The sequence below is a fragment of the Colletes gigas genome, unplaced genomic scaffold (assembly GCF_013123115.1).
Source record: "Colletes gigas isolate AHSC1104 unplaced genomic scaffold, ASM1312311v1 Colletes_gigas_Sc00001, whole genome shotgun sequence".
Lineage (NCBI taxonomy): Eukaryota > Metazoa > Arthropoda > Insecta > Hymenoptera > Colletidae > Colletes > Colletes gigas.
The window spans coordinates 386,683-398,907 of NW_025106630.1; the positions used below are offsets into that span (position 1 = coordinate 386,683).

The 12,225-nt window shown below is 35.1% G+C and overlaps 1 protein-coding gene across 3 annotated transcripts in view; it reads left to right on the top strand.

Moving 5' to 3' along the window:
* Window positions 1-12,225, top strand: part of LOC122404937 (1-phosphatidylinositol 4,5-bisphosphate phosphodiesterase epsilon-1-like) — a 231,231-nt gene that overhangs the window by 191,025 nt on the left and 27,981 nt on the right. For all 3 annotated transcript variants that reach the window (XM_043409383.1, XM_043409544.1, XM_043409459.1), the window contains exon 11: window positions 3,835-4,292. In XM_043409383.1, the coding sequence (XP_043265318.1) occupies window positions 3,835-4,292 (458 nt within the window). The remainder of the gene's footprint in view (window positions 1-3,834; window positions 4,293-12,225) is intronic.

The following is a 12,225-nucleotide window of genomic DNA, read 5'->3' on the forward strand; positions in this document are numbered from 1 at the left end:
AATTTCATTAATAAATTTTAATTTGTGAAAGACATTATTATTAGTTACGTGAAACGCCTTAAAATAAATCTGATCTCAAGAAGTTTCTGTCAGCTTGAGAAACGTGGGAAAAGAAATATTAGACATATTTGAAATATTCATATTCAATTTAATCTTCGAGAGAGTCAAACTGTGAATTTCGTCTGTTTCGAAAGAATTTTTGTTTCGTTAAGCGACGTATTATATTAAAAATAATGATAGAGACTCTGTCGTTTTTATAATAATAAGCCCATTGCACGTACTTTTAGGAGCGAATTGTGTTTTGAAAGGAATCATGCAAGTAATTCTTGGAAAAATGTTCATAAATCGGTTTCATTAGTTCTTTTTGTAAAATAATGTTTTATATATGTATTCACTTAATGCGCCAGTAGCTTTTACACGATGCCACATACACCACGAGTCTGAACACTTTGGACAATTGTGGTTCGAGGTTTTTATCGCTCGAAGCTTTGTGGTATAAAGTTGCCCAGGCTTCTTTGTCCATGTTTTCAATGGAGCTAATGTTCCGACGTATTACAAGACCATAATAGATACTCATTTCGTTTATGAGGTCGGTTTTCCTCCGAACAGTGATTTCTACAAAAATAATTTTTCCACCAGTCTTCGCACTTTTCATATTCGCTAACGACAGCAATAATAAAATTAAAAATTTTATTTGAACATAAAAAAATTTATATTCATATATAAAATACAATTTCTGTATATTATTGATATTTTGAATTTTATCATTTTTCCTATTCATTGTCAATGATATTTTGTCACAAAAATATACGGAATTAAAATTTACTATTGAAAGATAATTTAAATAGCAGATACACGTTCGATACTGCATGAAGCAAGAAATTAGAACTTATGATAAGACAATGTATGTTTGAAATAAAGGAATGCACATGCTATTGTTAAATCAAAGTTCCAACAACGATTCAGTGTAAATGAGCCTGAATAATTAGCGATCCAATCGATACCGTTGCTCTTAATAGCGGATTAACAGGTTAATCTTACGTCAATTTCTTGATTAATCTCTTGGATGGCACAGGGAGAAGTCCCACTTGATGTCGTAAGTCGCATGTGGCTTATGCATGAAGGAGCACCGCCACATTTTAGCCTAATAGCTAGAGTTCACACAAGAACAATTCCTGACAAATAGCTTCTACAAGATTTACATCTGCAAGATTAACACTGGAACCATCAAACCAGTCGAAATGCCCCATTGGTAATCTCTAATAGAACCCGAAAAACTTAACTAAATTATTGAAATCGTAATTTTCTATAGGGAAATAAATAAACACTTATTTCCATTGAATATACACTTCTTCGCGTATCTGACGTTTGAATTTCTTTTTGTAGAAATAAATATAATTGTCTGTAATTCTAGTGTTAAATGCACTATATATTTATTTTCATCGTTTAAATACAATTTTTTGACCAAAATTCATTACCAATATTAAAACACCACCATCTATAATAACTTTGTCAACGAAGTAGATATTTAAAATTTTTGAAACTCTCTATCAAAATGTCTGTGACAAGATGACTGATGTTTGAGACTAACAAGGAAATATTTCGAACTAGCACGCGTCAATTTTGATAAAATTTATAAGTTCTTGAACAAATATTGGACACCTATTTTTTTATCGATTGGAATCCACTTTGAAAACATATTCTCGAATATGTTATATTTATTTAATAAAGAACCTAATCACGTGAGAAGATTTAAAAGAGATACCCAATTTAGGTGGCAATTTTCACCCTTTCAAAGTGGATGTTAATAAAACAAAAATACCAACCAATTATATCTTAAAAACCTACCCCACCTATAAATTCCACAATCTAAACAGTAGCTAAACAAACGAATACAGTAAATTATAGGCAAAAGGGACTAAAATTTGATCGCGCTTAAATCCCCATTCACGTTCGAACTGTTTACACCACAGAAAGGAGTGCAAAACAGTGAAAACTAGTAAGAAACAAGTGACATAATGCCCGATGTCCACCGGGAGAGTTTCGCTATCAGTATTTTAGGGTTTACAAAGGGGTCAACTTCCCAGAAGAAGTTTCGAAGGTTCCTTCGCGTGTTCGTGCGAAAGAATCATTGTCTCTAGAGAGCAAAAGGGCTCTTTCAGACGATATTGCACGTGCTAGGGCTGGCATCTATCCGTTCCTCTCATTTTGTTTCCTTCGCTCGCGCACTTTTCCACGTAGGAAAACGGTTTCTCCTACACTGCGAGCAAGGATCCAACAACAAGACGAGTTCACTTCGAGATTACATAGCTTTACACGCCCTCGTAATGACAGCTACACACAATTACACGTTTCTGCCGAGCTACTGAACCCCGCGAGGAGCACGCAAGGACGTCGCTAAATGAAACAAAGCGCGAGAAGGAAAGAATTATGGTACAAGCGCTACTCGCCTGCTGGGGTGGCTCATTAGTAACCTGAGACTGCAGCTCGTGTGTCGATGATAACGCCTGGATACGACAGCAATTCCTGGAAGCGGCGGAGATAACTACCGCGACAGTTACGGAACAGATTTCGCGACACTTACGGTCCATGACCTTTATTACTGCGTTTAGAGTAGTTCTACGCAGTCACCCTGCGATTTTCGAAGCCGTTAACACGTAATCTCCCGGTATATAAATCACAAACATTGATTGTACGCCCTGGCTCCACCGTAGGGGTGGCCTTCACCCTCGAACAACGAATAAAAATGGTAGATTCACTCGAAAACTAGCTTAAAAAATTTTTTAACAGGCTCTAATTTATGGGTGAATTTTACGAACGTTTATGAATCGATGTAAAATTTCTATTTGCTGGTTGGGAATAAAATTTGTTTTGATCCACTACTTTGCCAGGAATTATTAAGACTCGATATATTGTTGGGTACGTTAAAATGCATCAATCATAGTCGACAATAATAAATAAAATATTTATAATTTCTGTAACTTTAAGTATAATCTGAAGCCTTGTAATGTAAATTTAGTGTCAAACTCAGAACAAACAAATCATAGAAAAACAGATTCTGGAACTACCCAAATACCACACGTATACACGCCCAAGTATACACACGTGATTGTAAAGACGTTTTCTTTTGAATTTTTCTTTCCGATAGAGACTACTATTTGATCAGCTCCTCCAGGGATGAGACTCTTATTATATTACTACAGTAATTGTTGTTCCCCGTAGCTGAGAGGCGTGTGAAATACAATCTCGTGATCCGTGGATCGCGACACCATTCTGTCCCGGATCGAGCCTTTTTTTCGAATCATGGAAGATCAAGTACTCAATGACTCTTCCCAACTATATTTAATTGCAAGAACGTTTCCTCTCGGATTCTTCTTTCTGAATAGAGTCCGTTATTTGCTCAACTCTTTCAGAGACGAGTGCTTTATTGTATTACTGCGTCTATACTTGGTCCAACGAGACGAGCCAGAGGATAAGGCAACTAAAGCTTCCTCGTCAGAGAACAGTGTCTTCCCTCTTAATCAAACATCTATTACTCGTCGAATAAATTTTGACACTCGTATCATTTAACAATTAATTTCTTCTGGCTCGTTTCTCGAAGTATCTATGAACCTTTCCAATATGAAATCTATCCGTCAGGAACTGTAAAACTTGGTGTATCACAACAGTAAAAAAATGGCCATAACTCGGGAACGAGGACACAAACCCGATCCTTTTTGTTTTTATCCTCCCCAATCCACCTGACACGCGTTATACTATACCCTATGTAAACAAATAAATTGGTCGTGTTTGGATTTGAACAATAGTTAGCAATAGGAACGTTTCATGTTTCAGATGTTACATCATGGCTCAACCTTGGTACACTGGGACTCCGAGGGTGGCACTACGAGAACGGCCTTGGTATTCGCGCGGGTGGATCGTGCTTGCGGTACCTTCGTCTGGGAAAAACCGCCATGGAGTCCCTTGAAAACTGCTCAGATAGGCGGCACAGCCTCCACCGAATTTTCACTAACTGCCAATCCAGAGGTCACGGTACCAACCGGTTTATCAACGAGGTACACGACCCAGCAGTCGGAATGCTCCTCCGTGACGCTGGAAGAGGGATTTTTGGACCTAAGTTCGGTGAAGGAAGTTATGATCGGCTGCTGCGATCGGGACAGAGAAACCGATCTAAGAAGCATCTGCAAGAGGTACGGTCTACCGGGCTCCGACTCATGCATCGGCCTCATGTACGGCTCAAGTCTGCCGGACAATCGACTGATCTTTATTCTTTGCCCTCCTGCCCTTAGCAAGTGAGTAAAACCATCGTTTTTATCATTGGGATACTAATTGGAAATCTGTGAAACTTTATACGGGGCCAAAGTTTTATTTTTTAATATCTGGTGATGGCAATTTTATTATTTTATTTTTGAAACATAATATAATTTATCACCCCTGAAATAAAATTTATATACAGGGTGTTCGGCCACCCCTGGCAAAAATTGTAATGAGAAATTCGAGAGGCCAAAATAGGACGAAAATCAAGAATACCAATTTGTTGATGGAGGCTTCGTTAAAGAGTTAATAACGTGTAAAGTTCCCTCCGTATTGAATTTTTTTCTCGAAAATTCGTAGCATTTTGGGGATATGTCTATTGACCAAAAATGATTGTAATTAATCCCTGCAATCGAAAATAATTTTTCCAGAGTAATTGGAAACTTTGAAATTTCGTCGAATATCAGGGGAATCGTCATTCATGGTCAGACATTGTATTTTCAGTAAAGAATTTTTTCCTCGTAAGTGCGTAGGATTTCGGGGGTATGTCTATTCACCAAAAGTGATTGTAATTGACCCCCGCAACCGAATGTAATTTTTCCAGAACGATTTGAAATGTTTGAATTTAATTTTTTAATAACTTTTTATCGAAGCCTCAGTCATGAAATTGATATTTTTGATTTTCGTTTTATTTTGGCCTCTAAAGTCTCCCATTAAAATTTGTCCTAGGGGTGGCCGAACACTCTGTCTAATTGAAGGTGATCCCTTGATAAAATTACAATTTTATTATTTTATTTTTGCAGTATAATATAATTTGTCATCCCTGAAATAAAATTCATATATAATCGGAGGCGTTTCCTTAATAAAGGTAGAATTTTATTATTTTATTTTAATTTTTACAATTTTATTCATTCATTTTTGAAATATAATATAATGTGTCACCCCTAAAATAAAATTAATACATAATTTGAGGCGTTTCCTAAGCCTCTGCATCGTTTCTATGTAATTTGAATCAACTTACGAACAAACAAACACATCCATCGTAGGATCGAACGATATAGCGCCAAATGTTGGGTTTTATACTTAAAAGAAGAACTGATACGTGAACATTTTACTGGTCGTATCGAAGGACAGTATAAAAGAGAATTACCAAAGAATACGAATAATGAATAATTTACATAAAATATGTGCATGAGTTGCTCAGAATACGAAAGGTTGCTCAAAAACTTAATATAAGCAGACCGTACTAAGATAAAATAAATAATGCATACCAATGAATATATCTACCTAAAAAATCCTTGTAGCACATAATCAGAATTTAATATTCTAAATTCTTATAAATTGTTGGAATATGGAAATTCGTGTATTAATCGCGACATCTGTGTTATCATACAATAGACACTGTATTACTGCCATCTAGGCTGTATACAAGTGCTGTGCACGTTGTCGACATCTCTGTACAGTCTTGTATCGGCAGCTAAACTGTTTCTACAACTATTATTTCACCAACCAGCCAACATAAATAATAAAATCAAATTAAATATTTGAAGACTCGAATTCGTCTCCAGTAACAGAGAAATAAAATTAAGTAAATAGAAATAGGTGTCCTAAATAAATATTACGAAAGTAATAATGTTTTAAAATGAAACGTGTGAGAGTGTTGCGGCTTGAAAGTTGAAAAGCAGGTCAACGCGATTCGTTAAACAATAGTTCTGGCCACCTCGAACGAACTCTACGCGGAGTGTGCAACTTTAAATTATTTTACAAGTCAAAACACCCGCATGTATACAGGACTGTCGCCAACTTTCGGGATTTTTAAGGTTCAATATCGGGACCTTGCTGTCCTGGAATTACGAAGGGAACTTTTTCTGTGACAGTCCCGAGAAATCACCGTTGAAACTTTACCGCGTAACCCGTATAATGGCACTAGAGGTGGAATTGAAGCCATCTCAAGACATCTTGAGTCAAGGAGTCGAAACACAAGAAGCATCAAAACGTTCCACAACACGTGACGCGATCGAAAGTCTTGAAAATTTAGTAAATTCTCTTGGAACATCGCGAGGATGCTTTGAATATCTTGAATATCTTGGAATTCCTAGCCTACTGTATGCTAAATTCTGAATTTCTATCATAACTATACGATAGATCAATGATAATGTTAATAATGGAATACAAAAGCAATCATTTAACTGTTTGTGTTCTGGCGTGAGAAATGGTTAAAAATTGTTAGAAAACACAAAAAATTACAGACAAACTTCCACAAACTTTAGTTAAGGAAGTATTCTATTAACACGAGATATTTTTAGCAAAATAAAATTATAAAACTTTTTGAAATAAAAATTCAAAAATATATTTATACATATTTTGATATTACCTGCAAATTTTTGTCATCCACAAGGAATCAAAATTGTCATAAAATTCAATGTTATAATTGATTGTATTGTTTTTGCTTCGAGATTTGAAATTTGAAAACAAAATATTGCTAATAATATTGTCTCCAGATTCAAAATACAATTTTTCAGTGTTATAAGGATGATAGCCATCAATGTCGCTTTTGTCGAAAGTTTGAACGTTTTCGAGACAGATCCTCCCAAGACTCTCAAGTTTCCTCAAAGCATTCAACACAGTGAAGACATTAAACATTTCCAAGCTCGTTTTAATCTCGAGGCAATCTCAAAGTGACTCAAAGCCATATTCTTGACGTGATTCGAAATTGCCAAGCAAAAGTGTCCAAGTCCCGCAGCTTCGGAGGTAGTTCGAGCACTCGACTTCTCGAAAGTTCGTGCATACGACTCGACAGTAATATTTTTTTGTCCCAGGAATCTTATTGTCGAGTCATCTATTCTATACGCAAACCCAGAAACCGAATTAACAAATTTTTCGACCTGGACAAACAGTTTTTCTCGCTTCAAAATTATTCAACTTTCAACCTACGGGTAACAGTCAGCTTCAAAGAATTTTTTCTTAAATTTCTTAGGAATTTGTTAGATTATAAACTCGAAATTTTTGTTAATCAAACATAATGATGCATAAATTAACTCTTCTTTTGTTAAAATTAAGTTGCATATAATTTTTAATACTTTCAAGCACTGACTGAATTACTTTAACAATTCCCGTCAGAAACCGAGTCAGTGGTACAACCAACAACCTCTCTGGTACACGTTGTTAATTATTAGTTGTTGTTGAACTATTTAGTGGTTTCTTGTACTCGTCTACCGCAAGAAACTATCCCTTCTAACAAACGTTCTGGTGCAGTTGGGTCGGAAGTTATGAACGTCTCAAACCAAACTGGAACATTTATCCCTATGCAATTATTACAGCAATTAACCCATTCGGAACGAGTATTATACACTCGCACTGGACACGAACGTACATTCGCAAATATTCTGAAAATTCGACCGAGCGAATTACTTTATCGAAAAATACAATTAACAGATGACGAATGAAATCTTTCCGCGAATGGCTGAAAAGACACAAATGTCTCATTATTGATCAATGTAATCTTTTAACCCTTTGCATTCCGAGAGGCTTTATTAATATAAACAACTAGCAATAATGCAATTATTTGATGTGACTTCTAAAAATAAAAGAATATTCTCTTTCTCGCAAAAATGTATAAGTAGCTATAATTAAAATTTTATTCGTATATTTCCTAAATTCAATTTGTGTTATCATAAATGAAACTTGAATTGAGTATTGTATTATGTTTATCATCGGTGGAGCGCAAAGGGTTAATAATCATAGTGTGAAAAATAAAAATACTTTAAACAGTAGGTATTTTATAGGATTCCCAATGAAAGTAACGTTATTCAAAGTTTCATCTGAAATATTTTAAAGGAAGATTGCAAGTTGGGCCAGTGCAGTCGCGTTGTAATATGGCGTCGATTTATTTGTCAAAGGTGTAGCAGGGGTGGTTTAAAATTAGCGATTCATATATTCGATGAAATAAAACTGAAGCTCTTCGGTGATTGCGTTCGACTTACAAGTGTTAATGCTCCCCAAACGCGTCGAAATGCCTTCCTAAAGTTTGTTGTCACTTTAACGCCCCCTTAAAAGTCTCCAGCGCCTCCCAGGGGCGTTACCATTCGCGTTGGAAAATGCTGCACTCGTAAGACATACTCCGTTCGAATAATAAAACGTTCGAATGGCAGAACTGTCGGATCGTTAAACAATCTAGCAACCGGGGCTCGTGCTGGTTTTATTGTACGTCCGAAGAGCAGTTTGCAAATATTGGTAAATCCAACAATGTTTAAGGAAATATAAAAGTCCACAAACATCTAGCTACCTGGCGGAATCAGCAAACGTTGGCTATGCAAAAGGTAAACGTGTAATCAAGTGGAACATTTCAGAAAGGGACAAACTAATTGGATAAAAGACATAATAAAACAGAAATTGAGAATTTGAAAACCAAGTTGAGAAGCCTAGAAACCTAATTCGTTAAGATAAAGACAACGTTTGGGAAGTCACAGGACAATCAGAACATGCGGGAGAACAATTAGAAAATAGAGGAAGAACTACGTAATACAACTTGGGACTTTAGATGTTTAATTCTGGGAGAAATGCGGGTCCTGTTCGGTCAGAACTTTCAATGTCGCCTAGAACTAAATGAGATCTACAGAAAATCAACTCGTTCAATCGACGTGCAACTAAGGTGTACAAATACGTTTCCACGGACTAAATAGGCTCAATTGTGTCATAGTACCTTTCATAATAATATATCTATGCGACACAGTGGGTCAGAAAATAATTGTTTGTCCTACCAAACGCAATTACTATACCTAAACGTCGTCTATCTTTGCCAACTTCTGTGCAAACATATTAGTTGATCTCTTCCTTAAATTTTTGGGGCCCACCATGTGCTGTTTCACTCTTACTTTTAATATGAAATGGAGTATTATAGAGTAACAAAATATTTAATTTAAAATGGAACACGAAAATTCCTTAATAGAAATATTAGTTTACGTTTTAGAGCGATAGCATTTCCGTAAGAAAAAGGTTGGTCGATTTATTAGGGAAATTCGAATCAGAGGAAGGGTGAAGACAGTTCGGAACTCTGATTGGTCGATTCGAATATCATACCAACTTCCAGTCATACAGCAATCTGCCCTAACTTTGTCTCACTCGAGTTTACCCAACTTTCTCATCTGCAGAATAATTTTGGCGCTACGTTTGAGAGAAGTAGCCTTTTCGTCGCATGGAAATGTATTGTTTAAATGTTTGCCAGGTACGGCTAACACGTAAATCAAGCAGCTTGGATGAAATTCCTTTGCCTTCCTTCGACCACTAATAGAGCACACTCATGTCAGCCACATTGATATCCTACAATCAAACGAAAGTAAAATAACACAAATCTGTATTGTTATATTCACATCAAATCACGATTGATACACAATCTTTTCTATAAAGAAATTTCTAATAAGAAAGTCTTACTTACTATTCACATTGTATATAAATAACTGTATTATAAAACAATGTATAATAACTGTTAAGTTTACGATTCATAAACTCTAGATGTTAAACACCATAAATACTAAGTATTGAATTTTTAAATTGTTACCCTGAAAATGTCCAGTATCTACCTATGGTCAAAACGTCGAATGTCTATCAATATTATTATTGAATTATAGACATTCTGACAACAACTGTCATGTTAACCACATTAACACTTAACCGTCCATTTTCACGTTCGCGTGAGTTCATAAATCTAGTTATTATCGACCTCTCTCGCGCTGAGTTTCGAAATCCAACTGTCATCGACCGCTCCCACGCCCACGTGAGTCCACGAATCCGACCATAATCAATCATTTTCGCGTCTATTTGAATTCACAAATCATCCACGCCCATAAATCGATTGCGAATTTTATGTATTTATGGCGCGAGCGAATTTAAAAAGCATACGTTAACTTGAAAAGCACATGTCCACGCAAGACGAAATACTAACATTAGTATATTAATGTAAATCGTATTCTTTGTTAGCCTAATCATATATATCTCCCTTATCTTCTTGTGGAGACGTTTTGTAAACACTATTGGAAATAGCATGATTTTCTAGAGAATATTTCAGAATCTATTATATATAAATAATGTATTATAATAAGCAGTATATTTAATCCATTTAACACTATTTGGTTCAAAAACTCTGTATAACATAAATATACTACGTATCTCTAAAAAGAACCACGCTTTTCACCTAAATTTAGTTCAATTTATGTAAAGGACGTTCTGCTGTGTCGTAATATTTATCATTTTATATTAATTTCATACATTAAAGAGCAATACTTTGAAGTCGTAACATTCAGTGTACGTCCAAGGCAAACACCAAATTAATTTCCCTAAGGTTAATTGCTTTTGAATAATTAATTATTTGAAATTTATTAATTAAGTCGAAGATTTCGCAACTTAGAAACTGATGCCGTAGTTGATATTTCATATGCACCTCTCGTGTCGGTTGTCGACGTCTTTCTAACAAAGCAAACAATAAGTCTCTCATCCTAACCAAGATGCTTCTCCAAACATCTCATTAAATTAATTAAACCTAATAAATTGGCTCTCTTTGCTTATGTGCGGACCAAACTCCGAAATGGAAACATGCAATCAAGGACTGCTCGATTTTCCAGAATGTTTTTATTAAAATTAACTATATTTCAACACTTAACATTTTTTAATTAATTATTCAGTAAATACTGTTTCAACTATTTAAGTACAATAAGCACATCTTATCGTCTCGATGCTTACGAGAAGAACTCTATTTTCATATTATTATTAATTATTATTCAATACGATTTCCATTTACTTTCGTCGCTCCAGGTAACGGAGCAGAAAGTCTTCCTTTGTTAAACCGTTCCAAAATAGCAGCTTTCTAAATGTTTCGTATCGTTCCGTAACGACGAACGTTTAGCCGATTTTTTTTTTTTGAAAAATAAAGAAATCCGACCCGTAGGATGGATGTGGAGCGCTGGAATTTTTTTATCGACTAAAAACTCGCTAACGTTGAACGAAGTGTGACACAATGCACCGTTGTGATGCAAAATACAAGAACAAGAAATGCTCGTGCAATTTTCTTTTGTGATATTTGGAGAACGTACAAATTAAAATAATAATTCTGATAATGAAGAATTTTGCTTTTATTTTTTAAACAAGATTGGAGTGTAGGTTTTTCGAACATTGTATTTATTTGTAATCATTGTCAAACGACGTAAATCTCTATCTGATTAAACGTTTTCAAAATTTTAAATATATTGTTTGTCCTGAAATCGTGGATCCTTTTAAGCTCAATATACCGACTTATGGCACTGAGAAAATATTAATAAATAATTAAATATTACAAAATTTGCGATACAGAAATTTATACTTCGTCTCGTAGTTTCAGAAACGTTTCTCATGAAACTTGACACCAAGGATACTTCTTTTGAAGCTTCTCTGGAACGTATATATCTTTTACAACACTTTAGACGCCTTTGAAACACAGCTTATAAATCATTCTGGAAATCTTTCACGGGAAGATTTGTAATTTACCATGCTTACTTAGAATGCTTAACGACGAATGGCGACGCGTTTCAGAGAAACTTCACAGGGAATAATTGAAACTTTATGTCGGTTACGAATCCAGTGTCAATAATTTAGTAATTTGGTTACTTCGATATGAAGCACTTTACATTGCAAAGATTGATTAGATAAAATGGAAGAAATGGTTAAATAAATAAGTACAGTAAATCATTTGAAACCTTCATTTTAAAATTTCTTTATTTGATTATTATTGAGTCATACAAAAAATCGTTCCTTAAAAAATATCTTTGTGACCATGTTTGGGCAAGTAAGGAAAAGTAATCTGTCACGATTAGTATCGCTCGATCTCCCACTTATACTTCACGTAGTACTTTGAGAAAAATTTCTTCCTTTCTACTTGTCTACAAACTAACAGCAAATGCAAAGAAAGAGTAATCGAAGTTACATCCGTAGAATCAACCGAAG